Source organism: Maniola jurtina, chromosome 18, assembly GCF_905333055.1.
Source record: "Maniola jurtina chromosome 18, ilManJurt1.1, whole genome shotgun sequence".
In the NCBI taxonomy this organism is placed as follows: domain Eukaryota; kingdom Metazoa; phylum Arthropoda; class Insecta; order Lepidoptera; family Nymphalidae; genus Maniola; species Maniola jurtina.
In genome coordinates this window covers 10,063,691-10,089,730 of record NC_060046.1, presented here as the reverse complement: position 1 = coordinate 10,089,730, position 26,040 = coordinate 10,063,691, and the positions used below count along the sequence as shown (strand labels likewise).

The following is a 26,040-nucleotide window of genomic DNA, read 5'->3' as shown; positions in this document are numbered from 1 at the left end:
TGATGCCAATTAATTTTATGAAGCCATTCAGTGAAGATTTTATCTCAGCTACTAGGTATAATATTTTCTTAACCACTGTCATCGCTAGTTTCGACCGCCTACGGATTAATGTGAGTGCTTCATCTTCAAAACTGGGTACTAAATTGCATAACGACATTACGTTTAACTACCGTTTTAGATATTAACTACCTTTAAACATATGATTAACCTTACATTCAAACAGCTAAGCCGTATTATGTTTATATCCGACACCATCTTGAGTTAATAATTTCTTATCAACTTGATATAGGTACGAAAGCTGATAAGGCAAATTGTTATGCTTTACAGGAAATAAAATCAAAAGTGCTTAATGGAAATATTTGATAATTAATTAATTATGAAACATTAAGGTTTCAAAATGAATTTGTCTAATATAGTATTTCTCATATTTTGATCTACAACGATATTTTTGTATTGTACATTTGTGCATTGCAGCATTATAAATTACGTCATATGGCGATAACGGCAAGGAGTCGGACACGCCTATCTGGCGCCGGCGCGAACCTTCGGGGACATCCGATCAACTACGAATATGAGGAATGCATTGAAGGGTGCACGGTTCCACGACCCGAACCGGCTCACTCACATCATGTGGCACAAGCCTGGTACGCGACCTCCAACGCACCAAACCTGTTACGATTAACTGAAACTGGCACACCGTGTACCGCTAAATTTCCTAAAAAATAACCCATGATTCCTTTATCCGAAATTCATATTTAGAATCAGCTAACTATTCACGTTTTTTTTAGAATAACACTAGTTTTCGATGGCCAGAACTCGGTGGCAATATGAAAAAATACTAATTCGTTGTCTCGCTTTAACGATTTACGAGATGATAAAGCAGAAAGAGAGGTGAATACGCGTACGTCGCCGGCACACCTAACTGTGGCCGGACATTACTCACTATAGGTAGATAGTAATGTAGCTTTTACAATGCTACTGATAACTTCCATGACCAGGACAGTATTTCTAACACAAAAGGGAACACATTCTAACTAAGTTTGCACATAATACACATCACAGACATATTGCACATTTCCTTACTTCTTCTCTTCTCATGATTTCCACTTGCAATCGTTTGTGATACTCCTCACATTCGTCCTTGTATTTTTCCATTTCCTCCTTTGTTTGACGCATTTTCTTCTTCAGGACGTCCAAAATGGTTCCTTGCTGCATATTTGTCGTCATTTTGATCACTGTTTGTTATACGAAACGCCTAAAATCTATAATCTTGAGACACCTTCGCCCTTCTCGCGAAAATGCCAACTGACTGTCCCGTTCGTTAGTGCTCTGTATCGCGGAGACACCTCGGCCCGAATGAACACAGCCGGCGAATAAAATGGCCGCCACTAACTCACACGCTACAACTTTATCACCAATTAACTAACGACGTGCCTTTTTATACAATGATTTTAATCGATAACATTTAACAGTGATAGATTTATTTAATTGTAATATAAAGACACTTTGTACACACTTCAGCACATTATTTTATAATGTCACGTTTATCAAGAACAGTAAACGTCACACAGCAGACCGTGCGGTACGCACTAGCTCCACCTATTAAATGACGGCGATACTCACATCCTGTAGGGTCAAAAGCAAAAGCGAACATTATATTTTTAAAGGAAACCCAAAATGTGGGATGGGTGACGCGGTTGATAGATTGCACACAATAAAATAAAAGTAGCTACGGAAGTTACGTTAGACTGGCTATTTTAAAACAGAATAACAATCATGGGAAAAGAATTGTTTCAATGATGTTGCATGAACAATATCTACCAATAACTTTAAATTTTTGAATGATCATTGATAAAGAGATAAGTTCCCAAAACTAGCTAGTAGCTACCTATTATTTTTCTTATAATTAATGTTGAACTTTATTAATAAACTAAGAATTTGGAAAAATATTACGTATAGTGAAATATATAGGCGCCATCTAGAGAAAAATTGTCACATCATGAAGTAAATAGTGAGTCAGTCAGTCTTGACCGAGACGACAGTTCACGTATTTGATCATACTGCAGAAGAACAGCCGAATTTCTTACTTTTATGACTATGACGTAATTTAGAAAGTACATATCTGTTTTAAATTCCGATATATGACTACCTAACTACTACTGACTACTCAACTTGTTCTTATTTAGGTAATAACTCTTTATGCTTAGTGTAGTTTTAGTAAGTTAGATATTAAGTACTGTATGGTTCAAATTTACTTGACGACTCAAAAGTACTTGTAAAAGTTTAATTGAATAAAAAAAATTGAATTTTTTTGAAATTTTTATATTAATTCTTATGCAGATTTTGTATGTTACTTACATTTTACAATACCTACATTGTTTTTTGCTCTATGTTTAAGTTTGATTTTATCTTAGTATCACAATAAGATCATCATGATGAGATGGATTTCTCTTTTTTCTTTTTGTAACAAACGCTCGACCTGTTTAATTCGCCATTAGACTAGGTAGGTACCTACAAAGGATACATTAATTAACCTTGTCCAATGTTCACGTTATTTCAGTGCTGTTCCAGCTGGGTAGGTACCTTTTTTTAAAATTGTGAGATAGGCTTGCGCTTGAAGATAATCATGCCTGAGGAACAGAGAAATTGATGAAGTCTAGGTTGGTGTAGAACGTTGACCCAAAACCAAATATGTATTGAATTAGAAATTCAATTAAGTTATTTTTAAGGGGGGCTCCCTGAAAACATGAATACATGAAAAAGGAACCTGATTTTTTTCTTACCCTAGCAATTATGGGGTATCATTGCTTAGATAGAGCTAATTGAGTAGAGTACGAAAATATTTTTTTCATTTTATTTTATCTTAAAAAATAAGGGTGCCATAAAACTTGTCAGTTTTAGACTATTTTTGTGACGGCGGCTACCTCAAAAACTAAACTACATAGTTAGGAATATATATGTATTATGTAGCATATAGTACTGTATTTAAACAACAAATACTTGAACACAACGATTTACAAACTACATAGTTTGTAAGCCGTGACCAAAAGAAAAAACAATATTTTTTGGGTTTTTCTTTCACAGTTTTGTGCCATCTCGGAAAATATAATATTTATTATTTATAATATCTAAAAAAGAAAATATTTCATAAGTAGGTACACCCAAAATATGATGTTCATAATCATATGTACGAAACCCTAAAAGAGCGAGACCCGACTCACATTTGACCGGTTTTAGATTCACCACTTCCTTTTTTCTGCCGTATAGCACCTACTTACAAATATTTCGAAATGCCAAGGTCTTAATACGTAAAAAATTAAGAAACTATGCCAATCTTTTCAGTCGCTTAACACAATATTGAAGAGTTTTCAAAGTAAATAAAAATCATTTACATTACATCATAATTTAAGTTATTTAATGATTATTTACAAAAAAATACTAATATCGATACAAAAACCAATTAGCATTTAAACAGAACAACACTAGTGATTAGTGTCAAGGCATGTTAAGAATAATAATAATTAGAAAGTTACATTTACACGAAGGCACGAACTTTAGTCAATTTAACTTTTAGAGCAGGACGAATAATAATTTATGAATGACCACTTGACGATTCTCTGCTCTTATCAGGAACTGGGGTGGTTTGAATATAATGATTCCTTGTATTATTATTTATTCCTATATGACATATGTACTTATTTTACTTATTATTCCTATTCAAGACTACCATTTTGTAAACATGCGTCAACAATAAAGAAATAATTATTACAATCACACAATGTTGAAAACTGTTTTTTAAGTCAACGGAATAAGGGCGATAATCGTCAACGTGCAATTTGACATCGCTGCGACATCTAGCGGTGGAGATTGTAATCGTCAGCGTAAACAAGTCAAACGAAATGTCAATGGCTCAGCTGATCGCCCAACGCATGTTTAGCTTCGCTTCGCGGAGCAGCTTCAAGATTTTCCCGACGGAACGCGATTAAAAATAGTTCTTCAGTGCGCATTTGGCCCACGCCTAACCGACTCACGCATCGAAACAGAAGACTAATAAATGTAGGACATTACCCTTTTCAATGCCGTATTCTTTATGTTCTGCAACTCATTCTTGATGATCGAGAATTTCATCATCGTGTCCGACGAGAATATGGAGCTGCCGAACGCGAGGCCGGGATAGTCAGCACATCTTCGGCGCCGTCGGTTCTCTCTCGCGGCCAACACTTCGGTGCATTCACTGGGACACCGAAGCTTAGCGAGCTCTGCGGTCTCGGGGTCATCGTCGGATACCTCGGAGGGCAGCGCGATCACCTCCGCACCGTCACCCGCCGATCTCTCCTCTCGAAAGGAAAAATCGTCATCCGAGCTAATAGAGTCCGCCTCAGTTCTAACATCAATTTCCGCAACTTCAATTTCATCATCGATATTCGAGTCCTCGATAGTATTTCGATTGGAAAGTGCATCGTCACTATTCGTCCTTGTCAATCGTCGAGATTCACTAACACTATTGACACAAGGCACAACATCGTCTGTCTGGCCGTGTGAGGTCCCTCGTTTGGACGGAACGGAGTCGGCGGGTGCCCCGGGGGCGGGCCCTCGGTCGCCCCTCAGCCGCGGGTGGTGTTGGTGCCCCCTGCGCCGCACGGGGGTGCGCCCGTGGGCGTGGGGCGCGGGCGCGGACATCACTGCACAGCGCGCGCTCCGGCCGGCCGCGCAGCGCTCGCCGCCATGTTGACCGACTGTCACGGAAACTGCCGAGAACGTGGCGCTGGCGTCGCAGTTTCTTTTCTTCGTCATCTTTTGTTTAGTTTACCGATACTGCTTTACCGATTCCCGCATTCCATAGCTTAGTTGACGCGCGGTAGAATTCAAATTACATTACGAAGCGTTAAATTCTTAACACACTTGCAGGTGCTAATCAATACAATATATTATATACAATAATTGAGTGAATCATTGTTGCAAAACTTTTAAGAATACTTTATCATATTATTCCAATAATGAAAATTTTGTAATTAACCAAACAACGGGATTCAAATATTTGAACAGTAGCTAAACATGCGGAGAACGCGGTCAGTGGTCTAATTTTAGCTAAACACCGGGCACCGAGCCCATATTAGGTGTCACGGGCTGAAAATAACCACCGCAGTACGCGAGCGTGCGGGCATGGTTTGAAAACATCTGTGGCCTGTGCAAGTCTTACATTCATGTAATTTTCATAGTGGGTAACAGACCTAGGTGCATACGAGGAATGCAAATTACGGGCTCATAACTTATCTACACTGGCATCATTACTAAAAACTGTATTGTACCTACTTATGACATTTTAGGGCTCCATCAGCACTTACAGGCTTCATGCATATGCCCTTGACTGCGATCTCACTAAACGATTTGATGTTATCTATGATGGTAGCGGGCTACTTTAAAAGGAGTATGGCACTTTTATTTACCTACGAGTACCTATATCCCTTATCGGTTTCTACGCGGTATCGTACCGTAACGCTAAATCAATCACGCTTTTGCGCGTAGGGTGGTCACTAGTACAAATAATATTACCGTGTCACTAGCCACTTCCAAAGCCACCTGCCAGACTTATCTTGATGAATCCAATTTAGCAACTCGAACATCACAAATAGGTAAGTACCTACTCAAATCTAAAATTCTAAAGCTCAAGGTCCAACTGGTGAAAAATGAAAATCATACAATTTCATTATCGGCCCCTTCGTTCGCCCAGTTTAAGTAAAGTTTTCAAGAACTTTTTGAAATGCTAAATCAATTGGTTACCGTCTACAGAAACAAAGTTTCATTGAAACTAACGAAAACTAACAAAGTTTTCGAAAGTACAAATTAATACATGCTATAAACCTATAGAAAAGCTTCTAGAAAATCGACTCTCTCTACTCGCGAGCTAATAAATAAATTAGGTATACTCGGTCTACTCACGTTCTGTAGTGCCTTCTCCTTCTCCTCGAGTTTGCCGTTGACCTGCATAAGGGATTCTTGCGTTTGGTCGAGGTCATTCTCAATGGTCTGGATTTTCTTCTGGAGCTGTCTCGCTTCTTCTTCGGCCTACGATCATAAAATATTACGTTAGTGGAAACTGGAAACATGTTTATTGATGTTGGAAGCGCCACCAGAGGTTCGTCTGTGTTGACGTTTGCTGGCGCGCGTGCGGCGCCATTTTGGAGTGTTTTTTTTTTGTCAACAGTGGCCGGTTTTTGTGTTTTACTGGTGTTTTTTGGTGGTGGAACTGACTGGGAAGCGCTCTAAATGGGCGCCGCGCGTGTGTCGGCGAGCACCGGCACAGGCGAAGTCCATACTTACATAGTTTTCCTAACTTGTAAAAAATAACTGCAAACTTGACATTGGGTAATCTGTGTAAAACCAGACGAGAGAAAAAAAAGAAGCACCACCAGAGTGTTCTGTTCTGTGTTTATCGACTTTGAGACTTTATCATCAACCATTTACCACCATTATTTAGACCAGTAGTCACTGCCTTTACTAGAATGCCATTAAGCACAGTTCTATCTTTTTTAAGGAGTTTAACAGTTTCTTTTATGTACCTACCTCTCTCTATTAGGTATAATGTTATTATGTCTTACCAGAGTAACAATTACACTAGAATTTTTCAAACAAAGATACTCTATATTTAGTCCAAGACATAGATTTACATTTATATCCCTTGGTTTATAGTAGGTACCTACTATTATTCTGTGTCTGCGTCCTGTCTTTGACCCAATAATTGTACCCCTCTCCACTTAACGCGGCAGTCTCCATCTAAGCATAGGAAGTGCCAGGAGATCAGAAGTACCTTTTCGGCGCGAAGGTTGGCGTCCTTGGCCTGCTGTTCGCACTGAGCGGCACGGTCAAGTGCGTTGTCCTTCTCCAGCTTCATCGCCTGCATCTTCTTTTTGATCGCGTCCATGGTGGCGGCTTTTTGTTTCTACTCCCCTTGATGAAAACTACGAAAAATAAAATAAGTACAATTAAAATAAGTATAGAGAAAATCCGGAAAAAAGTTTTAGGTCGAAGCTTTTAGATAAAGTATTTATGCCACTTTAGTAAAAAGATACGTAGCTGTACTGTGAGTAGGTAAATACAAAATCTAACAGGAAACATATGGCTTTGATGATATTTTGCGCAGAACCAAAAAAATAAAGCTTATCTTGTATTTTTTCAAAAATCAAAGGGTTGAAGATTCGTACCAATTTTTAATCATAAATTAAGGCTGTTGTCTTAGATTAAAGATAGGTCTCTTTGTGGTCTCTTTAATATGAAGCTTTTATTCATTATATTATTTGTAAAAAGCTGTGCAATTTTCTCCCTTCTTTTTAAACACCTTTAGTGAGAAAGTTTTTCAAAATAATGCTAAAATAAATAAATAAAATAAATAGTTATTACTTGGCTAAGTAGTTGCTGTAACTTTACCTCCAACACATTTAATACCTATCTTATTGACTTAGCATTTAGTCACATAGGAACTCGTAGAGTTTTTTAAGTTCTACATGGAGAATTTTTTGACTAACAGCTTGTATTGCCTATGGGTCAAATTTATTTTATTTTTATTCATAGTTAACGTTCTCTTTAGGTATAGTTCTAAAGTCAATAATAAGAATAACGAAAAGAGATAAACATATAAAATAAATGGTTACGAGTATTACAATCGTAGTAACATAAAGAAATCCCGCGTCTGCTATTTATGGAGCTCAGGGTGCATTGCTCCTGCGTCCTCTATAACTTTTGTCCATTCCTTTTTGTCTACCTTGCTTAGCTTGTCACATTTGATGCATAGGATTTATTATGGCGTTTATCGTTTGGTCAATATACCTTTTGACTCTGAAGGTTCATTCATAATGTAGGTACCTACCTGGCTTCATCCGCGTGGACTACTACTAAAACTTGTGTTTTAACCCCCTATTTTACCCTCTTAGTGGTTGAATTTTCAAAAATCCTTTCTTAGCGGATGTCTACGTCAGTATAGCTATCTGAATTCTGCATGCCAAACAGCCTGATCTGTCCGGTACTTGGATAAAAAGGTCCGGCAGTTTGAGCTGCCGATGCTGATAGATCACTCAGTCAGTCAGTCAGCTTTTCTTTTAATATATTCAGCACACAGAACACACAGAAGCTGGATACAAACATACATACATAGTACATACCTACATAAACTGTTAAAATAATAATCCTTCCTTAGCTTTGCCGCCGTCGGGTAAAAAAAGGCCATGAAATTACTATCGTAATTTTTACATACTTTTTCATTCTAATAAAATTATGGTAATAGTGAAATATTTACATGAATTTTAAGAAAAAACTAGATTTCTAGTAGTAGGTAAGTAGCTCGGTCCCACAGATAAGAATGTATGAAACAAAACCAGCTTAGTTGTCGTGTACAACTAGTAGCGACTTAGTACTTCATTCCACACTTGGAATTTGGATCTAGAAAGTACACAACATCCAAGCCTTAAGTTTCGAATACCACCTATTTAAAATATGACATTTTCACGGTAATATTTGTCATGTAAAAGGCTAAAATACATTTATGGGCTATTTTTTTCCAAATTCGATGCAACAGCTTCTGGTAAATGCTCAAGGTAGGTGCAACAGCTTCCTAATTCAAATGTCAGCGGGCTATGCAGAAAGCTATCCAAAATTTCTTTACGTGATCATATCAAAAATAAGAAGATCCGTAGGATAACTAGAGTAACCGACATAACTCAACGGGTTGCGTAACTGAAGTTTGCGAATGGAAAGAGCACATAGTTCGAAATACCGATAGGCGTTGGGGTCCCAAGGTGCTGGAACGGCGACCTCGTAACAGAAGGGCAGCGTTGGCTGACCCCAAGCTTTTACAGGCGGTGCCAGACCGTGGCATGTCGAAGTCTCTACAAGAGCTCTATGTCCAGCCCTCGACGTCTTCGGTTGATAATGATGATGATGATGAATATTCAACAGAGCGTGCCTTTTTAGTATAGAAAAAAATATTACTTCAGAATTTGATGATAACTAACGTAACCGGAACTATCATATATCCCGAATAAAAAATATACGAAACCGAATCCGATGTAAGCAGATTTCTCTAAGTATCACTGTTCTGTTGTAGTAGGTATAGGTAGATAATTTCTAAACCAAGCAAGCAATTTGCAGAAGTCACTTTGCAATAAAGATAGTTTCAAACAAAAAAAAGGCCCTTGCAATCATTAATCGTAACAATAAAACGTGAACTGAAAAATGAAAGAAAATAATCCAAAGCCTCGATAGCTCAACGGTGGAGGAGCGGACTGAATTCCGAAAGGACGGCGGTTCAAACCCTACCCGTTGCACTAATGTCGTACCTACTCCTAGCACAAGCATTACGCTTAATTGGAGAGAAAAGGGGATTTTCAAAAATAAAAGCATTCCTATATGTATAGGTACCTACTCACATAATCTTTATACAATCTTGCCATTAGTCCAATGACCATACGTTGGGAGGCTGCGCGCCGTGATTCAAGGGGAAAACATTCCTTTGTGTGAATCATATTTCGCAAAAATGGATCCGAGTGCAATGCTGACCGGTCGGGCTATGTAACCGACCCGTGTTCATGTTGTTCTTACTTTGTACGAAGGCAAAGTTATCGCTTCTTTAAAACTGTAGGCTTTATAAAGTAACAAATTATACCTAAGCAGACAGAAATACCAGGAGGGATCACTATAGCAATAACTTGACAAACTTGACAAGATAATATAATCCCACTAATATTATAAACGCGTAAGTTTGTATGTAATGTATGTTACCTATGTTTGTTACTCTTTAACGCAAAAACTACTGGACGGATTTGGCTGATTTTTTTTATCCCGGAAAATCAATGAGATCCAACGGGATTTTTAAAAATCTATAGCCACGGGAACGAAGTCGTAGACTAATTTGTGAGAATAGTCGATACTTTAATTAATTTCTTAAACTGGACCTTTTCAAGTAAAGATTTTTATATAAACCTGTGAGGATGATACTGCCACTGTCGGAATCAGAATGCCATAAGTCTACGTTGTCGTATTAGTTTACAAATTGCGAAAAACCAAATTAAATTTGAATTTCGCGGGCAGGCCGGTCGCTTCGAATTCGCACGAGCGCTAAGGGGCATAAGACGGGACTATCCGCGAAATTCAAAATTAATTTGGTTTTTCACAATTTGTAAACTAATACGACGACGTAGGCCTATGGCATTTTAATTCAATTCAAACTAAACTTAAGGCAATTCAAACTAAAGCTGGTTTATTATGTACTAGAGGATGCCCGCGACTTCGTCCGCGTGGATTTAGGTTTTTTAAGATCCCGTGGGAACTGTTTGTGTTACCGGGATAAGAAGTTGCCTATGTTAATTACAGGGACGCAAGCTACCTCGGTACCTTTCATACAAATCGGTTAAGTGGATGGGTCTTTATAGGAATCCCGCGGAAACTTTGATTTTCCGGGATAAAAAGTAGTCTATGTCCGCCCCCGGGATATAAGCTAACCCTGTACCAAATTTCGTCAGAATCGGTTACACTGTTGGGCCGTGAAAAGTTAGCAGACAGACAGACAAACAGACAGATAGACAGACAGACAGACAGACTGACACACTTTCGCATTTATAATATTAGTATGGATTGAATAGTGATGGAATGAGTCCTAATCGTCTAGTAATCTGTTCCTAAATACTTACTAAGAATGTCATTGTTGGTACAATCAATTTCTACATAGCCTTCAGATCACGTCCACGAGCGCACCAAAACTTGACTCTAAATACATAAATAAAATACTTAGGTAATTAGTGCTTAAATACATATCAAGTAGGCTAATAACCTAATTGGGTTAGCCAATTAATTCAAATACATGGTAGATAGACTTCATTAATTAGTAAACTTCTTTAACCTTAAAACTGCAGCCTTGTATTTAATTTCGTAAAAAGTATTGTTAATAATTTGTCGCAGTTCGCAAAACCGAATTCTGAAGCGTAACCTTCGAGTATATTTGGTAAGAAATTATATTAAAGTAAAAAAAACTTCTTTAGCTTTAAAACCTAACTTTCAAAAAAACTTTTAATCCGTCTACATTGCCCATCAGTATCACAACAAAAAAAAAATAACTGATTAATAAAGGACCAATCAAAATCTTCTTAACTAGTCTTTATTTATTAAAGTAGGTGATCACTGAAAAATTTTTGAAAGTTTTATTACTAACAACAGTTGTCATTTTGTTTACAGTGGTCAATGCCTACAGCTATACGTGACTATACTAAGAAAATTCGGAAAAGTAAGGTTTATAGAAGCCGCCTGCTAGTCTCTAGAAGCTTTCCTACTTATTCCAATTTAAATGTGCTTTGAAAGCTCTTGAAAAGATGAAGAATGAATCCCTAAAAACAGTCTTATTGCATGTAAGCACAAAGCAACAGATTAGGTACCTACTACCTAGCTACTTACTATAAGCAAAAAGCAAAAACTGCGTCCACTAGACCAAAATCAATTAAAAAATCGATATCAAAATTTGTATACATATAAAGCAGATAGACAAACAGACCGACAAGAAAACGAGATAGGTATTAAAAAATGTTAAAATGTAGGAAATTAATGGAAGATCGTATTTACATGGAATAAATAATAATAATCTTTTGGCGATAATATTTACGCCGCCGCGCATTCGGTAGTTTCAGTACACGACGCAAATCATTGGTGTGAAAGCGGCTTAAGTAAGGTAAACATAATGCATTCCTCGTATCGTCTGTGTGTACATCCTGATTGCTTATTTTAGCATTTTATCTTCATAATGAAGGTTTTCCTACAATTATTGTGCCTACTTGCCTATGTTTTATGGCATGTACCTATAGTAGGTAGGTACGTATAGGTAGGTCGAGATGGCCATCAGGGTATGAGGTGCGGGGGAACCCCCCCCCCCACCCCGTTTGCCATCTTGACCTGTCACGTAGGTATAGGTTCTTTTGCATAGGAAAATCGGCAACCTAATAAACACTAGGCAACAAATTTTTCTTTTTTTTATGCATGAGAATTTTGAACTGTTGTGTAATAATCTGGGATTGCTGATTACGAATCCTGCATTTAAAGCAACTAAAATATTATATCACTTGCTTTAACGGTGAAGGAAAACTTTGTGAGGAAAACTGCATTGTCTGTGAGTTCGTCATAATGTTCTCAAAGATGTGTGAAGTTTGCCAATCCGTACCTACTTCAGCTTCAGCATCGTAATTTTAATCGATTTCGGAAATAATTAGCACAACAACATCCGGTTGGCACCATACATAACCTTAATCGTTCATTGTATGCTAAAGCATCTATTAAAAGCCTTCCTTTACTATTGTCTTAACAACCAGTGCCTTATGTTCAATATGTAAGCACGCACGTCTTGGCCAAGTAGTACCTATCTATGTTCTATGTAATTGATCGTTAAATGTCTATTTAGGTATTCATTGTGGGATCAGTGATGTGGTACCTAATAGGTTTAGTAAAAGGCATACCTTATTTGTTTCTTTTTATGGAAACTGCTTCTATGAATATTGGAAATATTGACTCCGTCTTGATTTTTTTAAATAAAAATGCGAGCAAACGGGCAGGCGGGTCACCTGATGTTAAGTGATTTGCAGTACCAGAGGAACCGCCAGGCTTGCGATGCTTTCAGGAATTTGTTGTTCCGCCCCTTAAATAACCCCATGTTGTAATCTAATGGGAACACCGCAGAAGGGTGTGATTCCACAGTTTACATGTGCATGGAAAGTAGATTTTATTCATAATAATATTAATGTATTTAATTAATTATCACCACTACATCAATGTTAGATAATCAGAAAGTGTACAATAGTACCTACCCTTTATATATCTAAATAACTTTGACTTTGTCAAGAAAGGCCATACAATTTCTAAAAACCTTCATTGATGAACTAGAAGTATCATTTGTACCTACTCGCATCTATTTCCAAGAAGTTGTCGATCAAATGGTTAATAGATCGAAGTTAAAAATTTCCTTAAAAAATTGTTGCAATAAACAAATTATTGTTTATTTAATAATTGGTTAAAGTTAGCTGTTTAACAGGCGTGATATAGGCCTGTATTTTCAAATGACAACAGCTGTTCTATGGTTTATCATTCGTCGCTTAGGCCCTTCAAAATTCCTGCAGCACAGATGACGTCATCAAGGTCACTCAGGGTCGACCATCAACATTCCGGAATCACTGGTCAAGTGAGTGTCCAACACGCATAAGATAGGGTTCCGTCACGTAGGTATGTTGATAAAAAGTAAAAAAAAAAAAACAATTAATGTTCATTTGTTTTGATCACAACTTACAAATTTATAAATTACTAGCTAATGCCCGCGACTTCGTTCGCGTGGATGTAGTTTTTTAAAAATCCCGTGGGAACTCTTTGATTTTCCGGGATAAAAAGTAGCCTATGTGCTAATCCAGAGTATAATCTATCTCCATTCTAAATTTCAACCCAATCCGTCCAGTAGTTTTAGCGTGAAGGAGTAACAAACATACACACACACACACACACACACACACACATACAAACTTTCGCCTTTATAATATTAGTGTGATAAATCGGTGTTTTAAGTTTTGGTTATTTAAATGCAGTAGATCCCTGTTATACGACCGACCGACATAGAGGCAGAAGAGTGACATTAGTATTCCGTTTTTCGCTCTGGATATGGAACCCTAAAAACAAGGACCTTTTGACATACCACGCATTCTAACTTGGACCATCATACATAATACAGGACAGCTGCTGTCTGACAAGAAACTTACAGACGACACCTACTCATCTACTACATATTTTCATGCTGTCAAGGTTGTCAACGGATATTTTGATTTTGATTTTATACAATATACTTATATTTTTAAAATAGACATTTTAAAAATGTTAAATACCTTTCGATACAGACGAATATAAAAAATATTTCACCCCCATTTTTTTCATCAAAATAAATGAACGATTAAAAGTACCTTACTACTATATTATTACAATAAATTATTATTTGCCCTTGATAAGGTTTATCTATAAATGGTAAACAACTTTGAAAACTACTAACAATTATTTACACACCTAAACAGCTGCTGTTGTTGCGAAATAAATTATATTAATATATAAAACTTATTTACTAAGTATATTTTTCAATACTCAAGAACATCAGAAACATTTAAAAAGATATACATCTAAAAATAATGACGGATCACTGAAACGAAAAACTAGAAAAGCACGTAAGCTCGCGCATGCGTACACCCGCCTCCGCTTCCCGCGCTCGCTTGCTATTGGCAGACTGCCAAAACGCGGGAAAACTTGGACAGGCGCGTTTCCTATTGGCCACAACTTCTGAAACCGAGCACCGCGATATTTAAAAATAGAAACAGGGCCGCCGCGATTACAAAATACTGTACACCAGACGTTCCCGTTCAAGACGTGGAATGTAAATTTTAAAAGAGGTTTTAAAGATCTAAAATTTTGCGAATATTATTTCGACAAAATAGCACTTCATTTTAATAAACAGTGTTTATTTATCTAATAAAAAACTTCATACCTAGATTTTATTTCTACAGAAAAGTTTGCACATGAAACAACCTTAGGTGTTTGTTATGCCACAACTTTTACGAAGAACTTATAATCTGGGGGTAGATAGATAGATATTTCTGATGTAAATTCTAATAGAAGAAGTTCACTTTCATAAAAAACTTCAGTTAAATACTTCCTAAACAAGTTTACATAAAAAAAAACTTCAGGTGTTTTACTTGTCACGACTGTAAATTAGTTTTACGGACACCATAACTTTTTTAACTGGCTCTGAGTTCTAGCTTTTTAACAACACCAAGCATTTCAGCAGGATCTTTTTGATAGACAGGACAGTCATAAAGGACGCACTTGACTTACCGGAATGCACCTTGATAAACACTTATCACTGTTAACACTATAACACTAGAGCGGTTGGTACTTACATGTCGAGTCGACGCGTGCTGTGGTGCGACTGGCGAGCGGCGCGGCTGGTGCGTCGGTGTCGCCTTACCGCCGCGAAAGGAGATGAGGCCGGAACCCCGCTCCGAGAATACAGCGCGCGTCAGGGAGAAGGCTTCGAAATATGAATTTAATCATATAAAATGCACTAATTAATTAATTCATAGGATCTTAACAGCTTTTTAGTCTGTGCTCTTGATGAAGAAAGTTAAAATATAAATTAAATAACGTGAACGGAGGAGTGGAGGAGGATTTTAACAGGAAGAAAATATTATGCCAGAAAAATCAATTTAAAAAAACAATTTTACTTTATCTACGGAGCATTAAGGAGCAATTAGGTAGGTCCAATTTCAAGAAAGAGGTTTTAACTGCCCGAAACCAACTCGGCTGGGCAGCGCAGCTTTCGGGAAGCTTCGAGATGTCTTTTCGTCCAAAATCCTCAGTGCTTCAAGACCAAAGTCCTTATCAAATACTTAGTTTAGATACATAGATATTAGATATGTTTTAGATATTTGTGTATACGCGTCTCTAGTCGGTTTATTAACCGACTTCGAAAAAAGGAGGAGGTTCTCAATTCGTCGGAATCTTTTTTTTTTTTTCTAAACTTTCTATTTGTATTATCAATATGGCATATCTTTTCTTGAAGTGTGGTGGCAAACCCTTCTCATTCTGAGGAGAGATCCGGCGCGGCGATGGATTATCAAATATTTTCCAAGTATCCAATTTGACGTCAAATGAATTCCTGCAAATGCAAAGGTTCAACGTAGCGGTTTATTTTGAAACTCTCAGTAGGTAGGAGTAGATACGTGACATTTTGAACCTATCCATATGGACGCTTAACGTAATGACGAGAATAACGAGAAAATAAACGAGTTACATTGAAGTTTCGACACAACACCGCGTTGTGGCTGATAAGATGATTCACCAGACGGGTAAAGTAAACAGTTGACCCAGATGTAACTTTGAAGGCGCCATGTTTAACCTTGCTCGTTTGTGGTGATCTACCAGAGTTGCCAGTAGCATTGACATACGACTAAGCCAAAGTTGACATGATGAAACGTTGGTCTAATGACTAAGAATGAAATCACGGTTTTCAGTACCTGTCTCTGCTCTCCATTACTCAAGGGCATGACCTCTTCCACTAAGGATCGTTTGTAAATGATGTCCTTGTGACATGAAAGGCTTCGTGAAGCTTGAGTGAGAATGGTGAAGATTAATTGGTCAGAGGAACGCATTGGGCTACGTCCACTTTGCGCCAATAGACAAATGTCTCCCTGGGATAAGGCTCCAAAATAATTAAGATCCTCTGAAGACATGATAGGTCTGGAGGTCCTTTTACTTAGTTATATTTAGCTCAATGCGGAGGTTCTATATGCCCGCCCAGTTCCCGGAATTCGGAGTATTCTCCTCACCACATCTCAAAAATGTCGTTCATCATCTTTTACAAACCATGTCTGAAATTCAGTCAAGAAAAAACCGTTGGTCCTGTGCCTATCTCTCTCCGATCGTGTCAGATGACCGCCGTCCCATTGTACTATGAGAATGAGGAAATAGAGACCTGTAATTGCGCACACTTGTGTGCTACAATATATTAATATCTCTTATGTGATTGACCCATCTAAAAGAAGAATCCCTTTTAGATGATGGGTGCCGTGGTCAAGATTCAGCTCAGAGAATATTACTATTACGCCAAGATTGCGACTCAGTTTACCTGGGCGGTGGATATTTTTTGTACTTAATTATATGAATTTTTAGGTAAGTTTTTTAAGTTTAAGTTTTATTTTTATTTTTATCTACGATTTTGTGTATATTTTGAATAAAGTACCTACCTAACAGTATAGCTAACTTTTAAATTGAAGTTAAACTTTCAATTTACCTAAATAAAATTTCCATAAAAAGTGGCAGTAAATAAAAGCCAATAACTTGTAATACTGGCCTAATGGCGGGCACGGTATTAAGTGGCGTTTACGCAGACAATTAGCTAAGGCCGATATGATTATAGAACCCATATAAGGCTTTTATGGTGTTTGATTGATACGATCTGACGCCGAGCGACGAGCGTTTAAGTCAAGGTGTAATAAAATGGAGACATACTTATTAAGTATACAGTCTTAGTGGCTAATGAGGCTTATCAGAGATCTTGTTTTTGAAAAATGGTGCAAGTGCAAGTATGTATCATTCATAATCATAAGCAATACATAGGACAAAGGTCTCAAGGTCTTCCACACGCCAAAGTTCTGCGCCGCCTGAATCAAGCGGCTCCCTGTATATGTAACTTGTTTGATGTCGTCTAAGTCCACCTAGTAGGGGATCTTCTTACGTTGTGCTTTCGGTGTGAGGTCGCCAATCTAGCCCCTTGGGACCCCAACTAGTATGTGGCTTGCACTGCCCATTGCCACTTCAGCATCGCAACCCGTTGAGCTGTTTGTTGTGGAGACTGGTTCTCCTACGCCTGGGTCGCGTACTGGATCGCCTTGCTGATTTTGACCACGTAGAGACACTCCAAGCGTAGCTATCCAAGCGAGTAGCTTACCTACTTACCTGCCTACCTATAATAATATAGTCTTTTTACGCTCAAAAAGTTTTCAATTTTCCCGCTTAGTTTCAATAACAAAGAGGTATTATTCCATTTCTCACGATGTTATATCAAGTTATAAAAAAACATTGATGAACGAACTTTATGCAATCGCACCATCTGCATCATAGAGATTACCTAGGTGCTTACTTACGTGTTTTTTTTAATCTTTCTATTTTTTAATTACTTTATGGTTAGAGTACCTACAAGGATTATTATTACCTACGAGTAGCACAGATCTCCAGTAGGTATGTGTTTCTGAGTTTTCTCCAAAAGGCCTTCTTTTCGGAAGGTTAGGCGTTGATCCCGGCCACGCCCTTTCTAACTTTTCGGAGTTAGGGAAACATCGCGAGGAAAACTAGAGTCTGAAAGTTCTCCATAATGTTCTCAAGTCACACGAGTATACCTAATGATTAACAAGTGTAAATTAAAAATTTATAGCACCCCCGACAAGTGAAGGTTACAGTAACTAGACAAAAACTGATAACTTGCAAACGGCTGAACCGATTTTCTTGGATGATAGCTAAGAACACTCTCGATCAAGCCACCTTTTAAACAAAAAAAAACTAAATTAAAATCGGTTCATTCGTTTAGGCTCTACGATGCCACAGACAGATACAAAGTTACACAGATACACACGTCAAACTTATAACACACCTCTTTTTGGGTCGGGGGTTAAAAATTGTAGGTACTATAAATCATGGAATTTTATGAGCGCTGAAAAGATAGTCCTTCGTAATTTGGATGATGCATACTAACAGGACTTTTTCCACAAGAGTTTAAAAAATGTAAGTAGGTAGGTATTTAAGTTAAGGAAACACTTGAGCAATGATTCATGATAAGGTAAGATGAAAGCGAACAATGTGTTACTCATACATCACACTTTACCTTATATGGACACCGAAATAACCTTATTAGATAAGGTTATATCCTTATTTGGCATAATAGGCATATATTGTTTTATGCAAATTGGTTTTACGATTACATACAACCTACTCTACTATAGTGTTTGTATACGATCTGCTACTGCTATTTACTTCGGTTAAGTAGGTACCTACCTATTTTACGTGTCAAGAGTGAATAGGCAACTTCTAGGCAAGCGCGCTCCATCGTAGGCTGCATCATCACTTGCTAGCAGGTCTGATTGCTGCCAAGCGCTAGTCTATATAATTATTTTTTTTAAAGTGTAGAGTATTTTCTAAACCCTTTCCAGCTAATTCTTCGCCATCTTTCATTTAGATAGATCAACAGAAATATCTAACACATTTAGACCTTATAAAAGCTTCAACATCTTAATAGTGAAGAAATAGCTCATAGCTACAGTATTTTCCATCAAAAACTTACTAACTTACTTGGTAGAGATTGCTCCAAGCAATAGCAAGCCTTTGCACACAATTGTCTTTTCTGTTTTCTTCTTTCTGTGGTGTGAATTGTGATCCATTACATGTGTTTTTGTGTGCAATAAAGTGTTCTATCTATTTATCTAACTTACGTGAATAATAGACTCCTCTGTATGATTGGATAAGTATTCTTCATTCACTTAAAACATACTTAATGCAGGCCTACTTATCGGTCTCCTCATTGTGTGTGCATAGTTTTATACGCTTTATTCGGTAGCTGCGATCAATGATCGAAGATTGAATTTGCAAATTAAATAAAAGCGTTGTGTGTTGTTTCAGTGCGCGCTGAACTGAAAATAGCGCGTGTCGTCACAACAATCTGGTTCAAACTGTTATTTATATATGTACTAGCTGACGCCCGTGACTTCGTCCGCGTGGATTTAGGTTTTTCGAAATCCCGTGGGAACTCTTTGGTTTTCCGGGATAAAAAGTAGCCTATGTGCTAATCCAGGATATTATCTATCTCCAATCCGAATTTCAGTCAAATCCGTCCAGTAGTTTTTGCGTGAAGGAGTAACAAACACACACATACAAACTTCCGTTTTTATAATATTAGTGTGATAGTAGCTACTAGGTACCCACGACGTCGTCTGCGTGGAATTAGGTCTAAAAATACTATGGAACTCTTTGATTTTCCGGGATAAAAAGTAGCCTTCCACTCACTCAACTATACCCATGAAAAAAACTATGTCGATCCGTTAGGTACTCCATTGCGACTTGTGTGTATGTGTGTGTGTGTGTGTCTGTCTGTGTCTGTCTGTCTGTCCGCCCGTCCGTCCGTCCGTCGGCTTTACCTGTTCATTCTAAAACAGATTTTTATTTATTTTTATGTAGGCATAACAGTTTTTTTTTCATGCAAAATGTTGGACAAAATACCAGTCTATGTCACCCGGACCTTTACAATGAATCAATTGACACCACAATCTTTAAAATCGGCCCAGTAGTTTAGGCGCTACACAGAAACTGGATACAAACATACAAACTACATAGCCTGCTAAAATCATAACCCTTTCTTTTAGCTTTGCCGCAGTTGGATAAAAACACGCTCAACGTATGCAGTTTCACTCGGACATCGGAAGCCCAGGAAATGTAGGTAAACTCCATAATGCACAATTGCATAGGTTTGCAATTGATAGATAATACCTACCTATACCATATAATAATAAAATCACATGTAATTCTAGATCCACACGGTCATCACAGATGTATGCTCAATAGCCTTGACAAATGCAGTTAAGTATAGTGCATTCAGAATACGGCCAAGTTTGACTTAGCTCTAAATAGGCAAGCAAAACCTATCTGGTTTGTGACTCAGATCCAAACAACGTATACGGTTCACACATGTTTCACACGCTCATTCAAACGTTTTTCTTATTTTAAAGGTCGATTCAGCATTGCGATGCTGCAAAGGTGCATTTATTTCATACTGAAACCGTGCTTATGTGACAACTTCCAAGCTTTAAAGACTTATAGTAATTAAATACCAGAAAGATGATCTGCGTATATTTTGGTTTTTAAAAATCCCGTAGAAACTCTGATAAAAAAAATTCTGTAATAAAAAGAACCTAGCCTAAGTAAGTACATCTTATATCCCTCTCCGGGATCCAAGCTATTTCTGAACCCGTCCTAATCGGTTGAAATAGGCCGGGAAAAGATAATAAGACAGACAGACAGACGCACTATAGAAAATAAAATTCAGATAGATCGTCCAGCTGGCTGCATAGACCAGACCGGCCCATACACTACGTTCTTTCAAAAAAAAAAATCGCAGCGTGTAATGAATAGAAATCATGCAAGATTTCAGTTTATTTCACCTGCTCTACTTGCTATTTAATTCTATTTTTGGATTATATTGAAATTACACTAATATTATAAAGGCGAAAGTTTGTATGTGTGTGTGTATGTTTGTTACTCTTTCACGCAAGAACTTCTGGACAGATTTGGCTAAAATATAGAAACAGCAAAGTTCGGATTCTGATTTTTTTTGAAAAATGTTGATTGCCTGGCGGCTGGCCTCGAAACTCTGAACTCCCTGAGAAAAGTAGGACACTAATAAAGTACCTATGTTTACAAAAACATTAAAAGTTAATATGCCTTTTTAAATCTCGCACGCGCATAAATCTGCATTCCGATAGTAAATTCTACTGGTATCAAAATTATCATTATTAAAAGGCTTTAATAAAGGTAAGAGTTTTTTAATTAATATCCTATAATGATTGCTAAGGTAATAAAGTACCTATAGCATGCACTCGATTAAAGTTATTAATATAATATAGGTAATGCTGTCTATAATAAATATGCCAATGGCACTGTTTCTCAAACAGTTCCGCAGAAAAAATGATTTTTTTTTTAAATTTATAAACAATGCCTGGCTGAAATCACAGCCCAGAGGTGGTGGTAAATGATGATGGATCCGAAGGTGATGAAGAGAGAAAATGCTATTCACTCACCATTGTTACGAGTATAAGCATCTTTTTTGTTTAATTCGATTAGTAATTTTTAGGGCTCCGCAACTCAAAAGGAAAAAAGGATCACATCGTTGTCTCTGTGTACCTATGTCTTCGTGTCTGTCAAGAAATCTATAGGATACTTCCCGTTAACCTAGAATTATGAAGGTACGTAGGACGTAAAGACCCAACCGGGTCTTTAGCACACATAAGGAGAAAAATCCGAAAACCGTGAATTTGTGTGTCATGAAACAATAATTACCTAATTAGTATCATGTTCAACTTTCAAAGTAAGATTATTATATCAAGTGGAGTAACATATAAAAGGGTTTTACCTGCACATTCTAAAACGGATTTTAATTAATTTTTGTGCATAATAGTTTTGATTTATAGCGCAAAATGTTGAAAAAATACGACTGTAGTACGGAACCCTCGGTGCTCGAGTCTGACTCACACTTGACCTGTGTTTCTCATTAGTATTTAACTATGAAGACACCTCGAAAGTTAAGTAGCAGCCAGTCCAGTTTTTTTTGCGCAACCAAGTAAATTTAAACTATATTATTTTCAATCAAGTTATCAGGTCAATATGCAGAACCTAATGACCCTCAGTAGATCGTACAATTTTTAGCCGTTTTTCGTAAGTTGTAGCTTTTGCGAGTTGTGTTGCAATTATTCTTTTTACTTATCCGTAGATTCAAAACCATATTTTGCTTGAAATCGCTTGGTAAGTATATTTATTTCATTTACTAGCCGAGCCCCAATACTTAGCACAAAAGTCTGCCACCGGTTCAAATTCCATCGTTGGACTATCTTATGTTCCCACTTTTTCAATTAAAGAGGAGTTGAGCGGAGCGGAGTCGTGTGGGCTTCGAGCAATCAGATTATTGACAGATAACGAAATAAATTATCACATAATCTATTAATAATATAATTGGTCTGCTCACGTCTCCGCTTCAATGGAAACGCATCCTTACTCTTAGTTTGTGGGTATAACTATCATCATCATCGTTAACTGGTAGACGTCCACTGCTGGACATAGGTATCTTGTAAGATCTTCCACACACCGCAGTCTTGCGCCGCCTGAATCCAGCGGCTCCTTGCAACTCATTTGATGTCATCAGTCTATCTAGTGGGGATCATCCAACGCTGTGCTTTCCGGTGCTATGTAGTTTTTTTTCTTAAAGAATATTAGCTATGCTTATCATGACTACTCCCCTTTCCCCTCCAATTAAGCGTAAAGCTGGTACCAGGAATGGATAGTGTACAATAGTGCAATGGGTGGGGTCAGAACCGCCGACCTTTCGGAATTCAGTCCGATCTTCAACCGTTGAGCTATCAAGGCTCTAAAGTTGAAGTTGAGTTGATCTACGGATTTCCTAATTTCTGAGTGCCTCTGAGCGTTCATCACGTTTATTAAAAACATAAGACGTGTAAAGTTTGGCAGCCACTGTCGCCAGATCCCAGATGTTCATAACCCATAAGTGGTAAGTTGGTAGTTGGCCAGTAATGTCGTAATAACATTGTCGAGCGCCGGACAGGCGGCGGCCTTGCCTGTTCAGTCCTTTAAAGGCATTCGCAGGCCCTGGTACAACAATTGCCCCAGAACAAAACAGTTCATTTATGTACAGACCTATGTACTGAGATATGGAAACTGGTAAGGAATTTAATAATCAAGATTAACGATCTAATAAAATGCGGAAACAAAATAGTCTCTGTGGTTCAGTGATTTAGCGATCGGGCGTGACTTATCGGATTTTGGCTGTTGGTTCAATTATCACCCGATATATTATAATAATCTACTCACTTACGTCTTTATAATTCGAAATAATGTAAGTATAGAGTTGAGATTCACTACCTATACTTTATACGCAAGGTGGGTTAGTACTGCAGAATTTTGCCGGTGTCAAGTATTTCTTCGAAATTCGAAATAAAAAATCGCAGCATCCACCCGCTTCGTTACAGGAGGTACATCACCTGAGAGTTAGGACCCAATTGTTAGGTAGGTTAATAAAATTGACCTAATTACTTAGTAAGTAGGAAGCAGATATGCCATTTGATTGCCTCGTTGTGACGAATTTCTGGGCCCGATTACCGGAAAATAGTTAGGAAGGTATTGGATTTTTCTGTCAAGGAATTTTCCAGTACTAGCTCCGTACCTCGGAGTGCACCTAAAGCCGTTCGGTCTTCCGCCTGTGCTCCCTCCCATCGTGTCGAATTGCCGGCATAAGCCTATAAGAGAGGAATAGAGAGTAATCTGTGATAGAGAGTAGGTACACCTGTTTGTGCACACACTTGCGCGCTACAGCTTACAAGTAATATCTTCCGCAGACTCCTTTTTTTTAAATTCAGATACAAGTTAGCCCTCGACTGCAATTTCACCTGGTGGTAAGTGATGATGCAGTCCAAAATGGATGCGGGCTAGGGCTAACCTGGATGGGGTATGACAGTTTTTACTAAACCCATACCCCTTTGGTTTCTACAGGGCATCCTACCAGAACGCTAAAACGCTTGGCAGCACTGCTTGGCTGGTAGGGTAATAACCAGCCACGGCCGAAGCCTCTCATCAGACCAGACCAGAAATCTAGAAATTATAAAGTTCCAAGCCGGCCGGGAATCGAACCCGGGACCTCCCACTAATAAGACCACAGCGCTTACCTCTGCGCGAAGGGGATTATCGAACTGTGTGTGTGTGTGTGTGTTGCGCGCCGTATCCAAAATTCGGTCGAGAAGACATTATTACTTTTTACGTAATTTTTAGCATATAAGCACTGCCCTGTACGTACCCTGTTTATAGATACCATATGGCTGATAACCTTGTTTCAATATCCAGTTAGGAACAGTTGTTCGAGTGTTGCAAGCTAAGGTTCATGATAAAGGAGAAAATAAGCACCAGATGAGACGATAATAGATACTTCAATCAAAATATTATATTGTCATGACACATAGGCCATGACATGTGTGATTGCGTCTATAGTAGAGCCACAATACTGAGGTCGGGGGTTCGATCCCGGGCACGCACTTCTATGTTTAATTAGTTCTTAGGAGTTTGTGCAAAATCTGTGCAATTATATGTGGAGATAGCCTAGTGGTTAAGAGGTCATAGGTCTCATGTTTGGGAAGTCATGGGTTCGATTCCGGGCACGCATCTTTAACTTTTCAGAGTTATGTGCGTTTTAATTGGTTTTAAGCATTTAAATACCACTTACTATAACGGTGATGGAAACCATCGTGAACAAACGTCCTACATGCCTGAGAGTTCTCCATAATGTTCTCAAAGGTATGTGAAGTCTGCTAATCCGCGCTTGGCCAATGTGGCAAACTGTGGCCTAAACCCTTCTTATTCTAAGAGACCCGTTCTCAGTAGTGGGCCGGTGATGGGTTGATCATGATGATGATGATAAATCAAATATCATTCGCTTTAGTGGTGAAGGATAACATTTCGAGCAAACGTGCATGCCTGAGGCCTACTACCACCACTAAAAGTAATAATGTTTCAATATTGTTTTGACAATTTCATACAAGTTTTATATGAAAATGTCAAAACAATATTAGCGATGGTATAGTAAGGCCCCTGGTGCCTACTAGACTTAAATCTTCAGAGCTCTGCTGAGCGAAATAGCAATGGCCTGTCATCATCGAAATATTTCTGCGTCATCAAATTACGAGTAAAGAAATGCGATCACCGATTGGCCGCGCCGCTATACGTTGCCGGTGACGCAAACGATGCGCTAATTTTACTTTTCAAATGCCTGACTCTGAATTTCTCAGCAGCATTTAAAAGTAAAACATAGTTTAGTCTAGCACGACACTCGACTTTGACTCTCCCAAAAACTGTTTTTCAGTCCTTTGGCTAGGCTGGGAGGCATGGGTTGGCCCTCGGGTCATTGTCCGAGGATTAGCCATAGGTACCTCTTTTATAAAATCTTCTTAAGGTATCCAATCTCTTTGGAGAGAGATCAGGTTTATGTGGGATTACAACCAATTCCAAGAAGCCTTTTTTGAATTTAAAAATAAGATTTAAGACGTTTTATCCCAGAAAATCGAAGAGTTCCCATCGGTTTCTTAAAAGGCCCATTAAACCAATGTTTATGAAAGATACAGAAGCTGACAATTATTTACATCCCAGACTGCCATAGACTATTTATCATCCCGGATAATCGAAGAGTTCCCACAGGATTTTAATCCACGGGAACGAAGTTTCAGGCATCATTTACTTAGTAGATCGATAAGGCGGAGGATCGTGTGTGGTGGCGCGCTCTTGGGAAGGCCTATGTCCAGCAGTGGACGCAACAGGCTGATTTATTGAACTTAGAAGAGTGCGTAGAAGCCTGTGCATGAGTCATCTACGATACACTTACCGTTGAATTCGGTTTACGTGCTATGGTGTTGACCCCGACATAGAGAACTTCATGTTTAATGCGTCTTAATTAAAACCAACCTAATATGGCCGTATTAAAGGTTATGACTATGGTCCAAGATACCAGGACCGCCAGATATAACTTATTTTCTGAGAAACAAAATGTGTGGGATAGAGTAGTGTTAGTGTGTACTTCTTACGTACGCGCATAATATGTTCTAGCTTGTGCCGACGGCCACAAGCTAGCAGATATGCGTATGAAGTAGCTATAGTATAGTAAGTAACGTCTGGCGG

At 38.1% G+C, this 26,040-nt stretch overlaps 1 protein-coding gene across 34 annotated transcripts in view; it reads right to left on the bottom strand.

Moving 5' to 3' along the window:
* LOC123874566 (tropomyosin-2) overlaps positions 1–15,109 on the bottom strand; it is a 40,043-nt gene extending 24,934 nt beyond the window's left edge. For 14 of the 34 annotated variants that reach the window (XM_045920014.1, XM_045920011.1, XM_045920012.1 and 11 more), the window contains exon 1: positions 4,069–4,809. In XM_045920014.1, the coding sequence (XP_045775970.1) occupies positions 4,069–4,794 (726 nt within the window). In that variant the 5' untranslated portion in view covers positions 4,795–4,809. Of the gene's footprint in view, positions 1–1,083; positions 1,603–4,068; positions 4,913–5,940; positions 6,067–6,808; positions 6,960–14,886; positions 14,906–14,951 lie in introns of those variants that run through there. The other 20 variants (XM_045920032.1, XM_045920033.1, XM_045920031.1 and 17 more) reach the window with 12 other exon arrangements.
* Positions 15,110–26,040: the final 10,931 nt, after the last annotated feature.